Source organism: Seriola aureovittata, chromosome 12 (assembly GCF_021018895.1).
Source record: "Seriola aureovittata isolate HTS-2021-v1 ecotype China chromosome 12, ASM2101889v1, whole genome shotgun sequence".
In the NCBI taxonomy this organism is placed as follows: Eukaryota; Metazoa; Chordata; class Actinopteri; order Carangiformes; family Carangidae; genus Seriola; species Seriola aureovittata.
Window position 1 is genome coordinate 12584483 of NC_079375.1, and position 23169 is coordinate 12607651.

General features: G+C 39.9%; 1 protein-coding gene across 1 annotated transcript; it reads right to left on the reverse strand.

Annotated features, from left to right (window-relative positions):
• Positions 1–16174: 16174 nt before the first annotated feature.
• On the reverse strand, positions 16175–22190 carry ube2v2 (ubiquitin-conjugating enzyme E2 variant 2). Its single transcript, XM_056392495.1, has 4 exons — positions 22037–22190; positions 17482–17630; positions 17228–17353; positions 16175–17049 (listed from the first exon to the last, which is right to left on the reverse strand). The coding sequence occupies exons 1-4, from the start codon at positions 22050–22052 to the stop codon at positions 16903–16905; spliced, it is 438 nt and encodes a 145-aa protein (XP_056248470.1). The 5' UTR covers positions 22053–22190; the 3' UTR covers positions 16175–16902.
• Between the last annotated feature and the right edge of the window lie 979 nt (positions 22191–23169).

Consider the following 23169-nt stretch of genomic DNA (forward strand, 5'->3'; position numbering starts at 1 on the left):
CCACACAACAATAACATTACCCTGACAAATAAATGTGATGTATTACCTTCGTTGGTTTTCAGTCCGAACTGAAATGAATGGAAACCGATGGCTGCCTGAAGGTCAGTAGTAATGTCAAGTATACACACAGAATAATTGACTGAAACATGCATGTAGCTTTTGTATTAAAGGGTCAGACTTATTGACCATGTCCATGAATAAAGAGTAAACTCCATCTGCTCATGAAGACTGTGACATGCAGTTTCAAGCAGAGCTAGTAAAATTTTGGCAACAATGAGAGGTATTTATAAGTTGTAACAAATGGCTTTATTTATGGCTAATAAACAATTTATTACATATATCATTAATAAAAACAAGTTTTGATTTGCCAAGTTGTGAAAACCCCCTTTGGTGGGTATCTACCCTTTACCACTTTCTAATAAAGCAATTTACAACATTCACAGCTGCAGACTGGATGGATTATTAGTTTTAAAGTATTAATTACTTATTAACATTTGTAATAGTAGCCCTGATGGCCTTATTGCAAGTAACAAAGCCATGAACATTTGTTTATGGATCACCAACATTTATTACTGCACTATGGCCAAGCTGAAAAAATAAGCATGAACCAAATGGGATTTTTCACTAATGTTGATCTTATTAATGTCTTGTAACTGGTGTATAAACCATTAAAAGGAATTTATTGACCATTAGTAACACAACTTTCAGGACTGTAAGTGTATCAGGACATTTATTCATTACCACTTATAATCATCTACACCATGCCCACAGAGGGAGCCCCCACCAGTTCATCCACCACTAAGAAGTCCCAGAAAGTCTTTTAGGAGGACATCACAGAGCAGAGTCTGTCCTGTCTTGTGTAAAAAACAGAGAGTGACTTGTCATGTTTATAAGTCCTCTCTTGTGCACCCAACATTACACAAGAAGTGCTATCTGTGTCCCATAACTGCTAGATTACCTACCACACTTAACTATAATCAGGACTCTGGGACCAAGCCAGACAATTAAATATGTATTTTATGTAAGTTTTGAAAATCTAGTTCATGGAAAGACTGTGTGGTGTTGTGTACCAGAATATTCTTTGTAGGCTGTGTATCAACATGGATTCATGGCAATAGGGGAAAAAACAGGCACATGGTTATCTACAGGATTACAAATGAACTTTTTAGTTATAATCTACTGGATGACACTGGTTGTAAAACAGCCCTGAGCGAGCAGTCTCCTGGATCAAATGGGCAGGTTCTCAGCATGCTATCAGCCCTGTTAACTCTGGCTGTAAACCAAACCTCCTAGGGGGTCAGAGGTCAAAATGTTTGGGCTTCAGAGAGATGCCACAGGCTGAGCAGGGCCAGGATTTGATATGAAGCCTGACACAACCTTAGTGCCTGTGATTAGTGACCTTAACTCATATAGCCTATACTGTAGGAAGACAATACAGAGGAAGTCCAGATGTAGATCATCCAGGCATTAGACCCAGGTTATTGGCCCAACACTTTGGTCCAGACTGAAACATCTCAATATACAAAGTTATATGAATTGCCATAGAATTTGTTACAGACTTCATCATCATCATCATCACTATTATCAGGTCAATAATTCAAATTGTCAAAAACTTTGGTTTATGACCAGCACTGCACTGTTTAGTGCTAATTAGCAAATGTTAGCATGCTAACATGCTAAACTAAGATCATGGTAAACATTAAATCTGTTTGATATCAGCATGTTGCCATTGTGGTTGCGCAGATGACATTAGCTGATGTTAGCATTTAGCTCAAAGCACCACTCGTATAACTGTTAGCCAAATATAAACCATGCATTTGCATAGACAACAAGCTGCATCATAAACATAATCATTGCTTACCTAAGTATTAAGTATGTATGTAACTGGAGGATCTGAGGGCACAAACCATACAGAACCCCTCGATTTCCACAATGTTAACAAAAAACATGGCAACACTCAAGGAGCTTACCATTTTATTAATTCTGAGATCACAGCAGAGTAAACGACAACAGCGTCACCGTCCACTGTATGTAAGGTCACTAAACCACGTCATAACAATGGCAAGTATATTTCTTGTTTTGATAATGCGAGAAACCAAACAATGAGAAACAACACCAATATTTTCGAATATCTGCCAAGACGTTTCACCTGCAATTTCAGTGACAAAGATTTAGAACAGGTCCCTTGGATTTTGCTGATGTTATCTACCAACCTATGACAGAAAATTTTCTGGTTACAAGAGGATGGTTCATTGTTGCTAGTTTTCACAGTGATATATAGTCCAGAGTTGCCCTTGTCAGACGTGTTCTCACCTACTGGAAATACTGTGTTTGGTTTAGGCGAGAAGTGGAGTCTGGGTTAAGGTGCAGGAGGACGAATGATGCACGAGTCTCTTGCTGTTCCTTGAGTTTGTCTGATGATTTTGGCACCAGGCCTTACAGACAGAAGTTCCCAAATATCGTTGTCTCTCCAGTTAGACATTTTCGTTGGCGTCTTTTTGTAAATTACCTTTCTTCTCCACCAAGCCACAAAGTCTTTTTGCCAGTAATGCTTTCTGGTAGAAAGTCCTAAAGGCAAACCTCTCCCAACAGCCTTTCGTACCGGTCGTATAAAAACATCATCAACACGCCCACTCCATTGCTGTGAATTCTCCAGAAAATGACCTGATCTATTCACACATGGGCTTGATCAGACATTACACGGACTTTATACTAGGGAGCTGGCAGGGTAAAGTCTGTTTCGGTCCATCTGATTCGGACATTTGTGTTCTCACATACAGCTCCTTCGGGTAATATCTTGATAGGTTCAGAGTTGCAGTGCATCTGTGAAAGCAACTTTAATCGATATGCCTGAGCTGTTTTATGAATACCAAGAAAGCAATTTGGGCAGTGAAAACAATAGATAACAAGCTTATAATTCATTTTCATATTTTCATAATTTTAAAGGCTCCATTAAGTTGAACAGGAACTCCACCAGACCGAGATGCAATTTGTTGCGAAAGCAATGTTAATTTTAAGAAGTAGCAGTTTTCTTGTGTTTGAGATGCTTACATGATAAAGCAATAGCGAAAGTGCTGTGGTCAAAAGGCTACACTTCTCTGTGCACAGCCTAATTGAAGGTTGACTAAAATGAATAACTTATTTAAATAAAATTTCAGTAACACCCAGATAAGAGACTTAGAGCACCCTTGCCTGCTTCCCCTCTGTGCTCTTCATTTGGCATGCATTTTTGGCAGACACCTCAATGCTCTGCACTTCAGGGTGGTACAGATGATAAAGGGAGAGAGGGGCAGAGAGAGGGAGAAGGACACACTCGGGGTGGGGAGGAGGGAGAGAGGGAAAAGTGGTCCGTTATCAGGAGCCGGGAGCAGCAGCCTTTACCTGAGAAATGCACCTGCTGGTTCACTGTGTTCTGGCGGAGGACAAACCCCCCGCAATTGTACATCTGGATACACTTGGTACATGGAGGCCTATTACCGGAGTATTAAAGTGTTCTTGTGTGGTGTCACAGAGATTTGTCCACACAGCACTCTGCAGTGTCACAAAACCAACACATTTTACACAGTTGGAGGTCAACCAAACTAAGCATAAGACATCCAACTATTTGTGCATTATAGACACCAACTATGGAATGATAGCTTCATACATTTTCCATGAAAATAACTGATTTGAGATTATTACAATAGTAAAACATTTTGAGAAATATGTGTATTCTATTTCTTTCTGAGAGTAAAATGAGATTACTGACACCACTACCGTGTCTGTATGCTAAATATGTAGCTGGAGCCAGAACCTGGCTAGGTTAGCGTAGCATTAATAACCTGAAACACAGGGAAACACCTAGCTTGGCTCTTTCTGAAGGTAACAAAATCAACCTGCAAACACTAGTCATCAGTACAAAACCAAAATGTACAAACAAGAATTTGCTGGGGATTATGTGCTAGACTGTTTCTTGGTCAGGAGCAGTAACCTCGCTGGTTGCCTGGCGTTCTCCCGTAAAACAGCTAATTGTTGTAATAATTAACACGTTATACTATTATTGAGATTTTGTTACCTTTGGATGGAGCTATATTTTCCCTCTGTTTCCAGTCTTTATGCTAAGCTAATCTAACTGGCTGCTGGCTTCAGCTATGGTTTTCTTGTACGGACATGAGAGTGGTACGAATCTTGGCAAGAAGTGTAGAAACTTTTTTCCAAAAATGTCAAACATCTGTTTTATGTGATTTTTATCTCATAAGCAACTTTACTAAAAAGGTAGCCAGTTATTTCTACATATGTCCTGGAATCAAGAATATTGCTGTAAGGACTGGTTGCCCTCCTGTCCCTCCTGTGCGACTGAGCCCAAGATGAGAGCTATTGTAGGGAGCGTTAATACAGAACAGATGTTAAACTTGTGTCCTCAAAATGAATGGGTCTATTGGGAAACCAAGGCAAGTCTCAGGGGACATTCCACTGGAGGCTAAGCTGATTGGTTCACATTGAAACAACATGGCCAAGATAAACTGGGATTTCAAGAAAGGGGGTCTCTGGACGCTGGAGTCTAAAATAAATCGTTAGGGCTAAAGGAGGAGCTTAGCTCATCCTCTAAGGAAAACAGTGAGTTTTGCAAGTGACTGACACACATGATGACTGTGGCGCCAGGCAACCTCGGTCTACGGCCCAGTTGTGGGCTGCATGGGAAGTGGGGAGCATCAGGGGCCATGCTTCTTTTGTGCTGATGTCACAAAGCTGCAGGGTATTACTTTTTCCAAATTGTTGTATTTATTTTCCCCTCATGAGTTGACTGTTTTTGGCAAGGGGAAAACTGGAGCTGAAATGGTCTTGTAAAGACAAAGATTACTCTTTTGATCTCAAAGTCAAATGCTGCTCATTTGTTTAATCTTGCATAAAGGCGTCAAAGATATCGTGTGAATTAACAACTTTGCTCTTCAAACAGAACAACATTTGGATCTGTTTACTTTTTTAAAAGGGTTCAGTGTTATTTTTCTAAAAAAATATATAACTTTAAATGATTTTGTTCATTTGCTTTTTCCCCACAACTGATTACAATTTAACACAGTTATATCTCAAAGCCCTTGCTTTTATATTTTCAAGATTCAAAGATTTATTGTCACACACACAAACAGAGTATGGTGTTTGGTGAAATGCTTAATTGCATCCCCATAGACCTGGAACGGGGCAAGTAGATCAAATGAAGAAGAAATACATAGATGTTAAAAAAGGATACATTTAACATCCTAACACCCTGGGGTCCCACAATAAATCTGAGGAGTCACAAGATAATTAAAGGGATACAAAGCACAACAGTCACACAAAATGACTAACGTTTTCTGAGTTATCCCTGAATCTTGCTTTGTTTCTTTGCTACTGAGTGGTGGCTAGTTTACCGTGTCAGAAAAACTGAAAACAGTGGGGAATCAGCTAGCCTGGCTCTTTCCAAAAGGTAATCAAGAACCTTTAGAGTTCTATTAACTATAGAACCTCTAAAGATCACTAACATGTTGCACAAGGGCATAGGTTTGGTCTCAACATCGGTAGGGACGCAACAATCCCACCTCCTCTCCAAAACAAAGAGGACTTTTTTATGCTATCAAACAAATGGTTTATTAACATATAAGATCTGGATTTATATTCAGAAATGTATTTACATTTGAATAAAGAAGTATCAGATCAAAGACTAAAACATTAGGAAATTATCATTTCTTATAATAACTTACAAGATCAGAATAGGTGGACTATGGTTACATTAAATATGAGTTACTTATTTACAATGAATCCATAATAGTGTATATTTAATCACACTATCATTTTAAAACCTCATCTAAAACCCTGAAGATGCACCTGTTTCCTCAGCAGCCTCCTCTATCAGCTGTTTTTCTAGCATACAAAATAATTCAATAATGGTGACATTTTCATGGGATTTATCGACAGAAAACCAAAACTTCAGTCATAAAATCTAATATTACATAAGCCCATAATGTGAATGATGTAATATGACTTCACTCCAAACATGGTGCGAACAAGCTCACTAAATGTTGGTAGGGACAAATCTGTCCTCCCAAAGTATTGGCAAGGACATGTCCCTACGGTCCATATGCAAACCTACACCCTGGATGTTGTATTCTGTTGGTTTAATCATTGAAAAAATGAAGTAGTTGCAGTAATTTGTCATTTTATGGATTTTGCTGCTGCTGACTCCACCTGTTTTTTGTCTTTATGCTAAGCTAACTGGCTGCTGGCTCCAGCTGGATTTTGAACAAACAGTCACGTGTTATATTAATCTTCTTATTTTACTCTTCGCAAAAACACAAGTAAGTATATTTCTCGAAATATTCAATTATGGCTCCAGGAGGTTATAAGGGACATAGTTGGGCAAAGGTTGGCAACAACTTTTGTTGTTGCTGTTGTTGTTTTAACTTTATTTACAAAACAACACCAAGCGCTCATTCTGTCACTGAGCTAGAGAGGAAATGCTGGATGCCAGGAAGCCAATATATCATTGCACGGCCTTCCCCAGGATAGTTTATATTGGCGACCAGTGGATAAAGTTTATTTTTACTGAAAAATTTTAGACCAACTTTAACCATTTCCTGAGGTCATGTCAGCGATGACAGACTATTGACCGGAGAGATGGTCATAAAGCAGTGTGCTAAAATTAACAACTATCCATTTTAAAAAGTTACAGTTTGATTTAAAAGGTGACACTGATTCTGCTCATAGGTATGCCTAAATATGAGAGAACACCCAAACCGACAACCACTTGTCCCAGCAAGCGTAAAAATTATGTTTTATTTCACTTTCTAAGATCAATAAGTTTGTGGATTCTCATTAAAGCTCACCAGTATCAGTAGTGAGGAGATCATTTCAGCCCAGAAGGCAGCTCTGTGGCCACATTACTTGGTGCTATTACAACAAGGCTTGCTGTTGTTAGGTGGAAGTCCAGTTGTTTGGACCTCCTGTTTGCAGCCCAGAAAGCCTGAAATAAACAACACAACTCTCAAGGACACTATGGTGGCATTTTAATTACCATCAGCTAGTCATGGAGGTAATTGCTGGTGCCATGTCCTTCGGTACTCTGAGATGTCACGCTTTACAAAGAAAGATCTAAAAAGAGAAGCATGCTCCCACACAATAGCTGGAAAGCAGGAGTGCGGCGGTGCTTTCCTCTGTCAGTGGGCTGGTCAGCCTGTTTTGTAAGCACTTCCATCCTGTGAAAGCCCCTGGTAGACCTCCACCTGCTAGCTCACTACTAGCCTGCTGCAACTTCTCAGAGAGAAGCAAGCCAGCCTCTCCCCCTCATTTCACTGGCGCCAGCGCTCAATGGGCCCTGCACTTTGATTATTTGTGTTAACAGTTAATTTAGCACCACAGACACATGTGCCAAAGCTGGCTTCACTTCCTCATGCATCACCAACAAATGTGACTTTTATGAGTTCCTTTTCACAGGGCCACCCCCCTCTCGGCTAAGTTCTCGCCTCGCGACTCACTCTCCAAACCCTCTATGGACTGAGTCTCCCCCCCTACACATACACACACACACACACACACACAGAAAAACACACACACACACTCACACACTCACCCTTGCAGACACCATCTCCTCACCACCTCTTACTTCTCCTCTTTCCCTCCTCCCCCAACTCATTTTCCAACCTCCCGCCTCCACTCGCTTATTTCGTTGGTTCAGCCTTAATCTCTTCCACATCTTGCCTGGGAGAGTTATTTCTGGCTCCTCTGTTCCCAATGTTTGCATTATCAGGAATACATTTCATGTCATTTTATTCGCTGGTTAAATACCACAAGAGAGTCACTCTTTGGGAGATCTGAACTGCAGTTGAAAAGAATGCTTATCCCTCAAAAGAGGGTCCTCTCAACGTTTTGTGACGACTTTTTCCATTTGGATCTGAGCTTACAAAAATAACTACTGAGGGGGAATTAAAGAAATAACTGTTTCATACAGTAAGCTCACTTAAAAAGACATTACAGACCACAAGGACTGCATACCTTATAACGACTGATGATAAATGGTGCTATCATCCAGACTTCTGGCCAAGGATGACCACTGTACAGAGTAAAGAGTTCCAGATATTAAGTCAAACATGAGAGCATGACCTGCACTTTCTTCAGTATTAGGTGACACAAAGATATAATCTGCCTTTATGAAAACCTCTACCCTCAATACCAAGTGGAGCCACAGTCTAGTGGGTAGTGGGAAAGCGAGCTCAGAGGACTTTGTCGATGCCTAGTTAGCGTCGACATTGATACTTACAGACTGGGAAAGAACAGTGCTGAGGGAGCACAAACTAGCCGCACACCGATGAGCTCATGCCAGGACTATGCAAGCAGAAGGCCACAGGAGCCATGGAAATATTTGGACATCTTTTTTGCTCCCCCGCTTGTCTGTAGTGCAACCCAGTGCATCATCTTTTGTGGTTGAGAGACACGTTTTAAAGTGGCCAGAGGCAGAACCTTAAAAGGTTGGTCTTGCAATTTTTTATTGTGTGACTGCATTTCAGCCACTCAGCAGGGGCAAATTGCGACCGCATCCCGACACCGCAGATTCTTCTTCATTAATTCTCCATCCGTGCCATGTAGTCTATCACTGCTTGAGCATTGATTCATGCGCAGTGGTCCATAATGACACAGCCACTCTGACGGCCTGCCTTAAGTCACACAGAAATGGTCACTGCTAGTATCCTGCAGCAGTGTTATATGTGGTGAAACTCCTGGTGGAAACATGCAGAAAGTCTTATGTAATTGCTTTTGCCTCTAATATGAGCACACAGAGTCTGGGTTCTTTTCAGCAGTCAAGCAGCTTACTGAGCTCACAACGGCGTCATAAAATCTTTCATTTGGATTATATTTCATCTCTTAAGCGGTCAAGTCTTGGCTGTTAACTCACAACAAGTGAATTCTTTTTTTCACTCTTCATTTCCTATGGAAAAAAAAATCACCTAAATTATTTAACACAGAAAGGCTATTTTACATTTGATATGAGTAAGTGTTTATCTTTATACCCTAAAGTTTTAATCACTGAATTGATTGGTGTTTAGTTATGTGAAAGAATATTTGCTATTATTGTGAAATTGAAATAATTTATAGGTAGCTAATGTTTGCTTTCTAGCTACAACAGATGGCTGTAGTTGTGGATGAACTGTTTCCATAACTAAGTAGCTTATTTAGCTTAGTGGCTAAGTAGCATAACTTTGACCGACTCCAATATTTACATGTTGCAATGTTTTGATGGCTGTTGTATGTCACATTTGCACTTTGATTGAAAGTAAGTGACAAAGTCTGCCAGCTTTGTATATGTTTGTTAGCTAAGTCACACGTCATTTAAAGAGATGAATGCAAATTTGATCATTTTGATGATGAAAATAACTAATCCACGTATTATTTTGAGCTAAATTAAGAACATAGCATATATTTATTATGGACAATAAAATCTCCTTTGGCCCTTTTATTCTCATTTAACAGTTGATAAAACATTTAGATCTTATATCTTTATCTAACTTTGAGTGTGTTACAGTTTGTTATAAACCTCTTAACTGTTTATATATACAACTTCTAAATGAAGTGATGTGAAGAAGAAGGAGCACAAAGTTATTCTCATTCCCCTCACATATAAAGGTGAGAGGATGACAAAGTCTATCCTCGAGGGAAGGGGGGGTGGGGGGGTCACAAGGGAATGCTCTCAGAGACACTCTGCTGACCCGGCTTCTGCACACAGCTCCGGGATTCCCTCCTCTTCCTTCCCAGTATTGTCTCACATCCTGCAGGGCCCGGCTCTCCTCTCCTCTGCGACCACCGCTGCCACAATAGCATCAGCGGGCACTGGGCACTGAGGGGTGACCAGAGGGACACCAGCAGTCGGCCTGACAGGATGTGACACACTTCTCTCAACAATTAATGAGTACAAAAGGAACGGCTGACACGACATGACAGCTTAGCGTGGCCCTTCAGGCCTTAATGGCTCCCTGAGTGGCATCTTCACACCCGGCCATCACACTCAGAAACAAAAATGGCCAATGATGGCAACACGGAAAAGACTTGCTAAAATGGTTTATTCAACAGAGGGTCACCCTACTGAAAAAATGACACTGCAATAGAATGAAGCTCATTGCTAGTTTTGGAATGTAGCAAAGTACTGTACATGTACACCCACACTAGTTTTGAAAAATACTTCAGTTTTATGGCATTTTATTATTTTCACTCCACTACATTTCTTTTACAGCTATGGTTACTAGTTACTTTGCCAATTAAGATTTTACCTACAAAACATGTGACCAATTGATAAAATATGAAGCAATTTTCTCAAATAAACTACGCAACACTATACAAGGCAGTAATATTAGCTTCACCATGACCAGCTATGACAAAGATACTGCATACACAGTAATGCAGCAGTAAAACTCATCCAATACAATGACTCTTACAGGGGCCATTCTGCTACCTACTGAGTGCTTTTAATTTGATACTTGAAGTGTGCTTTGCTGCTGACACTTAAATACCTATATATATATACCTACCTGTATACTTCCTCAAACACTGATCATGGCTAGTCAAATCTATGAGCAGGTTTACAAAAAACAACAGCATTGCCATTAATAATTTCAAAGCAAAGATTATCATTATTTTTTTGTTTTATTTGTCAGGAGGAGGCCTAAAAAAACCAGAGATAAAACATTAAACAAACTAGTATTGATATTATCTTTCCCCCGTGACTTCTATGGCCTCTGTAAATAAGCAAAAGAGCTGAATTTCTGCCTCCTCTGGCGTTTGCTGCCTGTGAACAGCAGCTTTCTCAATATTAATATTAATATTACCGATGGCACCACTGAAAGAGAGGGATTAGTGCTCATACTGCTGGATGAGAAGTCACCGCTTGGCTGGTATACATGTGGGATTTGACTTGACTTTTCTTTAAACACAGCAAATGGGAAGCCAAAAATCTTTTTCATTTAAGAGCAATTAAGTGGATCCCAGAATCACTGGCTCCAGCATGCCGCCGAGGCTTTTTTTTTTTCCTGGTTTTATTACCCATTTCCTCTCCCTTGCGCCAGCAGAAGGAATGCTCACTTTTCTCTCACAAAGCCACATTTCCAACGCCAGAATCACACAGGGACCACCATGATTAAGTGCAAGCCAGTGCTTCTCTTAACATGTGAGACATTATGGACGCCCCCCCCCCCCCCAAACACTGGAGAAGTGTTGTGCTCCAACATTTATGTGAAGTAATTAAAAACATCCACATGTAATTTAATAGTTCTCACCAAGTAGAGACATGAAGTCTACACAGTTTTTTCACTCTGTATAAATAACCCGGAATGCAGTGAGTACACAGACAGACGAGTTGGGATTTTTTTTTTTTTCTCTCTCCCTGCTTTTTTTTTTTTTGCAACATTTTGTAAGAAGCCCTGTTCTGTGTCACTTTAACCCAAGATGAGGTTGTGCAGTTACAAGCGACACGCTGGGTCCTAAATTCATGTTCCAGATAGCTTGATCCATACATCACACTGTATGCTGACAGCAGATTCAAATCAAAGCTTTCCTATAACTCAAGACTGTCATTCTACGAGTCTTATAGTCTCTCAACATCAGTGAGCATAAAAATGACCCCAAGCGCTCGCTGCAGCAGCGTATCCGAATGTGGATGGCTCTGTGAAGTGCATGTCAATAGCCCAGAGAGTCAGCAGTGCAACACACATGTGGTTCCAATCTGTCTCTTTTCTCACAGTGAGCGAGGAGGCCATTCATTTATCTCACTGTAAATACAGCACTTAAACAGTCAGACACACTGTTTTCCAAGCCCCCCAAAAAACTGTCTGTGTGGGTAATCAGCTTAAGCGAACAATCTTATTGTTACTGATTTTCTTTTTTCAATAATACATGAAAAAACACAAAGCAGTGTCTCATCCTCTGCATTTTTAGGATGTTTTCTAATCTAAAAACCACACAAGTGAGCAGGGTTTTAGGTTGAAAAGAAAAATATTTTAATTGATAAATTTAGTTTAGGGCTGCTGGCCAAATCTCGTTTTTGAGTTGGTCAATCTTCTGGTTATTTTTCTATCAACATTGGGCTAAATGACTATGTGTCCTGTGAAATGGTCACTCACAGTGACAGATACACAGATAAAAGGCCCAACTCTGTAATTACCCTCAACTCTACAAGCCATTTTAGCCTCTTTTAGCTCAGTGTTTTGGTTTCATGTTTCAGGACTTTTCTGTTTCTGTTGAATGCAACTGTTTTCACCAAAAAAAAAATGATGTGCTGTTTACCATGTGTCCTGTACCAAATGACCCAAATGACAGACCGAGTTAGTGACTAGCTGGTGAACATAATTGAGCATCTCAAGAGCAAGATATTTCCCTCAGGAGTTGGTAGAGACCAAAACCAGAGATAAAACCGGGGGAATATTGGATCTATAACTACAAGGCAGCCAGAATCACAACTCCAAATTTATGCTAATGTTGCTTTGGTTGTGTAAATACACAACTGTTTGAAAATATTTTTGCCTCATTAGCTTCATAAAGGTGATGATATGTCAATGTTTTGTTTACAGGATGTTGTACTGCTGCCAAGTGAGCAAGAAAATCGATTAATACAGGCTTAAAAACAAATGAGAGATCTCTTAGGAAAGGTCAGGTCTTTGAGAGCACATGCGGGGAAACAGCTCGGATGATTATCAATGATGGATGGAGCCATATGACTGCAACTAATAATACATATAACAACAGAAGAATCCATGAGAATCTCAAAGACCACCTTCGTGAGGTCGGGAAATGTCACGCCTGCTATAGAGCTAGTGTTGCTGAGGTTTAATACCAACATGGGAACCTGTTCCTTTAGATTCAGTGGTGTCAGGAACTGGATTAAGTTTTCTTTGCATATTGAAACTACCACAGTTTTTAAACAAGAGGCTTATAGGAAAGAGAAATGTAAGTTGATCATAGTAGCGTGACCGATTTGGATTTTTGAGGTCAATATCAGTAGAGTTTTGTTTATAATATCTATAAAACTGACATATCTTTTTACTTAGGGGTCATCACATAGGCTAATACAATTCATCTGGATTAAGACAATATCTGTACAGTCTAGTTCGACTTGTTATCATAGATATAATTCGTTTGCAAGTTTTCATAATTTATTTCTTTGGACTTTACAATTAATTTATGGATGATGAGTCAGGTATTCAGTATTTTTCATGGTGGTTTGAGGATAGTTTGAGGTCACCCTGTCAGCTGGACTATTATCTTCACAGCGAGGACAGTGATGGAAATAAGTTTTGGGTTTTGTTTCGTCATCCTTGACATTTTTGTAGATGGCAATATAACTAAAAATCTAAAATTGGTTTTTATTATTTTTCATCTGAAACCACACATCATACGAGCCCTATTCTCTTTAAAAGTCAAAATGCAAGTTATGACAAGGACTTGGAGAATGGAAACAAATTGAGTTTCTCAGGAAGACAGACACATTCTCTCCTCGGTGGCCATAAAGGAGACAAAGCTTTTTACAGTACCAACAGACGCAAAACGTGACCTTCTAGCCCCTCGGGGCAAAAGGTGAGAGCTCTGGGAGCGGAGGCCTGGTTCCAGCAGTCTGCCAGCAGACGAGACGTATGTCCTCCGAACCACATTCCTTCCCATCTTAGATCACTGAGCAGCTCTCTCCGGCTCTCTGTCTTCAGTCCCTTCCAACCCAAAGCAATATAACTCTTTATTTTAGCCCAGATGGCACCTTATAAAAAAAACAAAATAGAACGGGAGGTACAAGTGTAATAAGATCAGTGAGCCTCCAGTGCGGCTTCAGCTGATGCTTTTGTGCAGGTGTCTGAGTTTGAAATTTAGATTAGTCTGATGGGGCTGGAGGTTAAATAGTAAAGTAAGGATTTCCTACTTCCATTTAAATGAGATTCTCAGAAAAGTGTAGTTATGATGAGCAAAGGTTGAGAGAAGTCCTCTCTGGAAGTACATGTGGGGAATAAAAGAATAAGCCTGTGTAACCTGGGGCGGTGTCTTTTATATTTGGGGATGACTGTGCTGCTGAGTGAACTGGCTGCAGCACAAGCCAGTTCTGATTTCATATTCATGACATCCAAGAGGAGTGGGGAAAAACAAACAAAACAAGCAAGGAGAGTATAGCTGATGGAACCTAGGCCCATATACTAACTGTCACATCTACAAAGTCAAATCTCGCATCATCTCGCACAGACTGAGGAAGAGCGAGGTCATCCTCCGCAACAAACACCGACTCATCTCACACCCACACAGACACACACACACATGCATGCATGCATACAAAGTGTAATAACAAATCTTGCTTGATTTCCTAAATCTAATGGCTTGATAGCACAAACTGGCTTTCTATCAATGTGTTCAACCTCAATAGTCCCATAAGGACACACAGGGACACCAGAATGGAGCCTTTACACAGTAGCCTACAAACTGTCGGGCTGTAGTTCCCTACAGCGAACTGCGAAACACGTCACTTTTCTAAAGAATAATGACAGCGTGCGCAAATGGAGCCTGGAAGCATCACAGCGGCACTGCCTTTTCAGACGAGTCATGTCCTCCAAACAGAAGCCCCTTCACAGAGCAGTGCCAAGGACATACATGAGTGTGGAGCGCCCTCTAGGGGACAGAGCTCCGCATTCATTGGGCTCGAGAAGCGGTGAAGTGACAACAGTGCAACCAAATACACATCAAAGCTCTCCCTATGCAAATGTGGCTTGAAAATAGAAATCAGTTAAAAACTGTGACGTTTGATATGCAAATGCTGCAAATGTCCTACAAGAAACAAAGTATGCTTTCTTTCTGCGTATATGTTTTATCACTTGGGCTTATGTATTTGTAATTATTTCCTTACAAAGTCAAACATACTGCAACAATATGCCCTTTGTGGCTCTTTCTACTGTATCTTTATCAGATGTCTTGAGATAACATATGCAGATACAGTATGTGACCCCAATAGAGGAAAAGTCACCGTTTTTTTTTGGGGGGGGGGGGGTTTTGAATCATCACCAGCGTCAAGCTGTTGCCACGCTGCTGTGACAGCATTCCAGTGCAGGTCACAATGTGGCCAACAGACTTATGCACATCCCAGACTGGAGACAGGACAAGCTGCCTGGAGCAGGGCTCGGCTGCGAGGGCAAGGGAGATGTATGGCCCAGAGGTCACCACAGTTCATCACTTTTAGATGTCACACACACGCACACACGCACACACCATCTTGGAGCCTTGGATGTTTTTGAGAACGGAGATTTATCAAGAGATGTACTTGCTTGCAGAGAGGGCCTGTAGCAAAACTCAACATCGATCATAAAGGTATTCACAATACTAGATCAATCTGTCAAGTGAATGATTTGACTGATGAGACATTGTAACTAAAGCATCAAATATTAATGTCTCCATGATAAGTCAGTGAGTGTGGTGCCAGTGGAAAATGGGAATGGAAATTGCAAAAAATCCCGGCCATCACTGGAACAAAGAATGAGGTCTTGCTCAATTCTCCCAGTGAATAAGGTTTTAAAATTAAAATTCAAGAATGTTTCAGCAACTTAATGTTCAGCAATACACAATTATTTTAAACAGATAAACAAACTGAGTGTACCGAAGACAGAAGATTACGCCATCTGTAGAGAACGCTCTTAAAATACCCATTTGGATAATTAAACTTTATGAATAATCTAACAGCTGAAAACCCACAAAAGGTCACATTCTCAGAGGGAACAGTACCCTTCCTTCTCGCTGCCACACTGGATATCTACAACCAAATACTGTGTGGTGTTCCTAGACTAAAACAAGAATTAGTGCACAAAGGAACAAGGTCTGGATGGCTATCAATCGGACCGAAACAGGCTTGTTCCTCTAATAAATATGCCACTTAATGAGAACTGCAGTGTAAAATAAATGGTGTTTTGATTATTCTAATGAGTACAAGTAACATATCAAATATCTTCAGTGTGGCGTCACCCAGCCGTTTCATTAACCTGGTTTCCATTACATGGCCCAACAGGGACAGCGAGAGCTTACTCACAATGTAATGCATGACTTGTGCGTTCAGTTGCAACAGTAGTTGACTTGTCAGCTAAGGCCCTCTTGTGGGAAAACTGGCAACTGTAGGTGCAGCTGTGCAGCTGGGGAATCAAATAAAGTTCAACCTCTGGATTCGTTTTTTTTTTTTTTTGTCGCAGACAGTGATTTTAATTTCAGAAAATCACAAGTTCATACACCTGCCATTTTCACTAGAAGTTAAATGCAAGGGTTTCAGAACAGAACAGGCTTCAACGTCTGTTACATGTCAAAGAGCTGCAGAACAGAAACATGTTGGTATCGTGTCAAATACAGATATATATATATATATTTATAAAAAAAATCTTTCTTACCTTGTGACACTACTTTTAGACTACAGCCACAGTTCAATATTCAGCAATCTGCATGATATTTCAATGAACCTGCTAAATTTGACTAACAACTCAAAAATGTGGCTTCTCTTCGACTAGGTATTAGTTACAGAACATGCCTTCGTACACACATCTTGTTGTTTGCTTCAGTGATCAATCATTTGAACATAAAACTATTGGGACTCTGGTACAGCCTCTGCGTGGTGTCATGCTTCCTTCTTCAAGCCCACTCAAGCTGGAACAGGTCGAACATAAAAGTCATTGTCAAAGTAACTTTATTAAAGGCGGATAACTGTGGTCTTGTAGTCTTTTAACTATCTATTCAGTGCTTAACTGCAGGGACATTTTTTCTTTTGAATGAGCTATGTAATAAGAAAGTCCAATCTTGCTCTTGCAGACGATATTGTTGATGTGCGAAGTGAGCCTCTTGATGATTTTACACAATATTTCTAAGAGAGTAAGGTTTAAGACAGAGGGTCGACACAATCCATAACGATTAAGTGCTGTAGGTTTGTCCTTCTGGTGGTTGTGGAAGCTTCATATTTTCTTTGGACATCATTAGACGCCTTAACTCTTGAAGAACAATTTTAATGCTATAAGAATTCTGCCATTTTGCTAATATTGGTATGCTACGTGAATCCACCTGTGAGACAAAGACAAAAGAAAAAAAACAAAAAAACACTGTATCAGTCATTGTGACAGGACTGCTGACAGTGAGTGATTGCACGCATCACATCTCAGCATCAAAAAACTGCAACGCAAAACAATTTCTGAACTTGACACTCATCCATAACCATGTCAGATTTTGTGATGACACTTACCGTCCCGTTGGAATTATTTATCCCATTCATGCTAATTTTTGTTACAAATCTAACAGTCGGGGCTGTCTCTGGGTATCTAGGTCCACATTCCACTTTCAGACTGTATATCCTGTTCTCATAATTGGTCTGGAAAACAAACAAGTAGAGAAACAGAAAAGGCATTTACATACGTTATAGTATCTATATTAGCTATTAGACAGTATTCTATGTCTGTAGAGGAAGGACAATGCACATGCTGGGTTCTCTCTGCTTACTCTTGCTGGTCCAATGATCATGCCTGTCCACCGTGTGAGAGTCATGTCTTCGTCATCCTCGAGGCCCCAGCTGACTGTGCCGTCACCTTCGCCCTTTTGCCCCTCTTCAAGCTCCTCCAACAAGCGAAAATTGCGTGGAACTTTAACTCCTAAAATAACAAAAACAGAATATGAATTACACTGATTTTAACGATATGTCTGGGGATATTCTATGTCTTTCTTACTATCAGCAAATTCCATGGAAAGACTGAAACCAACAATGAACCGATCGTAATAACAACGACTCCCTCTGCAGCCAAAGCCTAATACACTACTGGTCAAATGTTTTAGAACAACCCCATTTTTCCAGTTTTGAATTACACCGATTCAAAGTTGATTGAATTACACTGATTTTAAAGATAGGGCTGGTGATATTCTATATTTTTCTTCTGTCAGCAAATTCCATGGAAAGTCTAAAACCAACAATGAACTGATCATACTAACAGGTACTGGCCGCGTAGCCAAAGCCTAACACAGTATATTGGTCCTCTGTTCCATAGACGTAGTGTTGTCCAGAAACTATTAAAACTGGTTGGTATGTTCCCTCTTTATGGAAAAAGAGGCACCATAGTTTATTTTGAGTCAGCCCCACATACAAAATATAGAATCTGAATGAAGGCACGCCATAATGGATAAAAGTTTTTATAAATAAACGGTGGTAGAGGGAGAATGATTAAAGAATGCTTAAACAAAAATTAATCTGCAATTATTTTGGTTTAACAATTTTGATGGTTCTAATTCAAATGTGAGGATTTGAACAAAACAAGCAACTTGAAAATGTAACTTAACATTCTATAGACAAAAAGATGAATACCGGTACATTAATCAACAAAATAACTGGCATATTAATCAATATAGTCAATTGACATCAAACAATTAGTTGATCAGAGAAATTATCTGCAGTAATATATACATAATTATATTATGTATGTTATGTTTCAGGTATAGGCAGCGTTGCCTCTAACCAGCAGTTCAAAGTTTTCTTTGACACACTCCAAGTTACAAAGCCCAGTAAACAAAGCAGTGAAATGAGGTAGAAGGGCAGACTGTGCAAAACTGCACTTTTTTTTCTCAATATTGTGACAAATATTGCATATGACTTTTGGTGTTCCAACACTGCATCCTTTTGTGAAAACTGATGCAGAAACACATTCGTCTCTCACATCATAGAAAACTAATGCATCCAAACAAGTAAGAGCACAGAGCATGCGCGGGACACAGGACTAGTTGATACAAGAAATGACTCCATGGATTGAAGTGTGATACACACGTGGCCACAGCATACGGCACATCCTCATCTACCTACTGTGAAACTGCATCTAATTTGATACCTTGTTTACAAGACATTTACCGTAGAGACAGCATCCAATGCTACTCTTGACAGCCGTTTGGAAACAGTCATGAGATTTGGAGCACATGGGGCCTGCACTGATGATTTTTAAACAAATGATCCAGTCATCTTATGACCAATGTTGTAACAGCTGAGTTGATAATAACATCATTCAAAACTAGTCAATCACAGTGTTCATCTACTGGGAAAATGTTCTTGGAAGATGGTCCAGACGTTGGCATTAAACACACAGCCTGACAGGCACTCATGGCAGTGTAAATGATGAACCACTTAGAGCTCATGACTGGAGGAATGGTAGAGGTTGAGGGGACAGCACTTAAGTTAAACTACTGCTATTCATAATTATGATCTCGCAGACAAATTCACAGAAAGGGAAGTGAGAGGAGCATTTTAAGACAGCCACATGACTGAGGCATAAGACACAGTGAAAACATTCAAATTTCCCCTTGTCACTGAAGCGTTCATTTCACATCCTCCAATTTCAGACAACATTCATCACACTCAGACATCACAAATCTCTTTGTAAAAATCAATATTTCACATCTGATGTCCAGCAACCACAATGTAGTAGTATTGGCTCTTCAGTGGTACATGAGCTCTCCCATTTTCTTAAAAAGGCATTTACACACATTTACTGTACTCAAGATTTCAGTCCTTTATCAACACTGGTAAAGAGACCAATATTACTGGTTAAGTTTTAGTTCACCAAAGTGTTACTGGTAGCCGTGCACCAGCTGCTTAGTAACAAGAAACTGTAGTGCAGCAATGCACAAGATACTAATTAAACAGCTGATTATTTTTCTCATCTTGCTGATTAATCTTTTGGCCAGCTAAAATGTGAGAAAATAGCAAAAATGTCATGAACCCTGGAGAGATTTTTTGAAATAGCTTTTTTGGTCTGACCAACAGTCCACTTCAACTCAAAGATAATTTGTTGATTGTAAGACAAAAGGAAAAACAACAAATGCTCACATTTGAGAAGCTGGAACCACCAGATGTTCAGGATTGTTGCTTAATGAAAGACTTAAAAAATTACCTGACATTCAAAATATCTTGAGTTGAGTTTCAGCTGTAAAGGGGAGTGTTCATAATAAAGCCTTGTCCACACAACACAGGACTTCACTTGATTTCATTAAGGTTAAGCATGTGATTTTTCTTTTAATGTATAGGTTATCTTTTTATATACCAGAGCCTCATTTTTCTTACCATGTATTATATTTTTTGCTCTACCTCTATTGTAGTTTAGTTGTGCAGTCTATTGAGTTTACTATTACCGCTGCTGTTAGTGTTATGTTTTGACAAGTTTATTTTTTTAACTGTAAAATCACAGCTCCTCAATAATAGAATTTAAAAGGATCAATATATAAAGTGTAAATTTTATCTATTTAAAACACTAATACTGCCCCATACATTCGTATCAGGCTTTTTAAACTTGCAACTATCTGTATTGGCACTGGCTCAAAAATCCTTCATCAGTGGAGTTCTAACAAAGGAATGTACAATATAAGTATAAAACCAAAGGGGCACACATTTTGAGGTAAAAACACATTGCAGAAATTAGGTGATCTAGTGTGTATCCAGTCATGTTGGCAGAAATGTGCTTACTAGAGACCACTGCAACCCTACTTGACTGCAGACAGAATAAACAAGTATAATCTGGATCAACTTCAGTTTTTGTGCAGATCATGTATCATGGTCAGGCTATTGTCCTAGCCTTGCCCTCTTCTCTTTGGGTCCTCACTATTGTAACTGATAGGTGTGCAATGTTATTCTTCATACAAAACTTTGCAAAGTAAGATCCAGGTGGACTAACGAGTATTATTACTACAGTAAACTGCAAAGACAAAACACAAAAGTGACAAATTTGGTTTACGTCAGAATAAGGAATCAGGTGTACGTAAAATCTGAGATTCACTTAACTCCGAAATCATAGGAAAAGGAGAGAGAGAGAAAACATTCAAGGGCTCTAAACGTTATTTTGATTTGGTCCTCCTTTCAGCTCAAGTGATCTATGGCACTGGTAACTTAAACCTTGTTAGGTTAAAAATGAATCCGCAGCAGGTCGCTCCAACTCGTCCTGAGGGAGTTTCGATTATGATTAAACTACTTCCCTGTTTCTATACTTTGTAGCAACATCCCTGTGGTGTATGGCTAAACTCAGGCAGAAGAAAATAATTTAGACCTTGTGGTAACATTAAACTTATGGATATTATTTTTGATTTTCTGTGATTCATTTAGTTTATTTTTGCAAGTTTTTAGAAGCACGCTTCCTGCTGAGCGCTAACGCAGGCATGGGCTCCGACTATTTGCTGAAACTACGCGTGCCAACTACGGCAGCTGTAACGCTATATCAATACGGTGCGTTCCTCCGCTCCCCACCCTGCAATGACAAACATCTGCCTCACGTAAAGACGCCAGATTATCTTCTGAATTCATCCCTACAGTCAAAGTCGAAATCCAGAAAAAAATTGACAAAAATGTTAGCAAGTCGAGTGCTAATAAAGGCAGCGAGGACTGGTGCCTGCATTGAAACATTTCCGTCACCGTCATGTTGTGTGTCACAGAGAAGCCATCAAAATCTGCATATTACATTAGTCATTGTTTAAGTAATGCATTTTAATGGACATTAAAGCACACATAAAACGCGTACAGACAGAGTAGGCTATTTCTATGAAGAGACTAGCTACCCGGACGTAGCGGGATCGACACTCGGTACCGCGCCGTGTTGGAATATTCTAGTCGCCAAGTTAGCTAAGCTAGCTGGTAACGTCTGCGGTTGTTTACAGTCCTCAAATTAATGCAAACTTGCACACCCAGTTATACTTCCCTATCGCACTAAACACACTGGGGGTTTCTTTGTAACGCATTAAGTCAACGTTAGCTATACTGACGCCTATTTCTGACACCTTGGGCTATTTCAGCTAACTCACGGGCATGCTATTCATGGCACGCTAGCCAGCACGATAGCGCCATGAAATAGACGGATCCCGTGAACCTCACCGCTGTACCGAGAGGAGACATCAACAACAAAATTACAAATCGGAACAGTTTAGTAAACATGTTTAGTGGGTAAACGGGCACTCTTGCTGGCTGAGATGTCAGCTCCGGCCCCGGCTTCACCCGCACTTCGTGTCCCTGTAGATGTTAGTCTGAAAGCACACAAACCTGAGGAGGCCGCCATCTTCTTCTTCTGCCGAGTCCAGAAGCACACACAAGTGTGACATCACAGCCGTTAAAACCGGCAGATCACCGCACTGCGAGCTGCCCAGTTCACTTTCCTCTGGGGTTCACACTATACACTGTTCACGCTCAGTGTAGTCTGAAAGAAAGCACAGTTAACAAAGCTGACTCTAAAGCTCGTGAACCTGAATGTTACACTAACTTCTAACCAGCTATAAAAGAAACAAAACATGTGTACAGCTGTGTGCAAAAGTTCAGGTAAATTACATGTTTTATCGATTTTGGAGGTCTAAAATGAGTCACTCTTCAAATGCATTTTTCTTTTCGCATAAACTGAAGAAATATTTTTTAAAAATCAGCAGTAATTGTGGCATATGCAACAGTTTTGGGCACCATACTATACCTCTACACCCCTCCTATAGTAGTAATGATGATAATAATAATAATAATAATAATAATAATAGAGTCTAATAGTAATAGTACTAACTCTAATAATAGTCCCACTCTTCCTTACAGATCAAGTTCCAAGATATTTTTAGGTTGTCCTGTATGTACAGCATGCTAATGTTGAGGTCAGGGGACTGTGAGCCCCATCATGTTTCTGAAGTAGGTCATTGTGGATTTTGAGGTAGACTTCGGATCATTGTCCTGTTGTAGAAGCCAGTCTCCTTTCACTTTAACTTTGATTGTCATGTGCATCAAAAATTTGCAGATATTTAGTGGAATCCATTCTTCCCTCTATCTGTTCAGTGTTTCTTGTGCCACTGGCTGCTATATGACCCCAAAGCTGAATACCTCCACCCCCATGCTTAACAGGTGGTAAAGGGGTTGGGTTGGGAGGGGGGGTACTGGTCTAAAATTCTAGGCCAATATGCAGGGATACAAAATGTTAGGGTGAATTTAAAGATAAGGTGTGTAAAATGAGTCATCTAAAATATTTACATTTGATGAAATGGTGCAGTCATAAACACATTTGGCTTGAATTTTCCACTGTGCAAACATCGTATTGCTTCAACAAAAAAACGGAACAACCTGGTGCAGAACATGATGTACGATATTGCCAGAGAGTGCACATTAATTTGATTTCAGCTCATTTTAAGGGCAAATATGAAATGGAA

Excerpts from the sequence above, each read along its gene's own strand:
- ube2v2 (XM_056392495.1), bottom strand. Across the intron at positions 17,354-17,481 it reads TGATCATTGGACCAGCAAGA|ACCAATTATGAGAACAGGAT; the intron begins GTAAGCAGAGAG and ends TTTGTTTTCCAG. Across the intron at positions 17,050-17,227 it reads TAAATAATTCCAACGGGACG|GTGGATTCACGTAGCATACC; the intron begins GTAAGTGTCATC and ends TTTGTCTCACAG.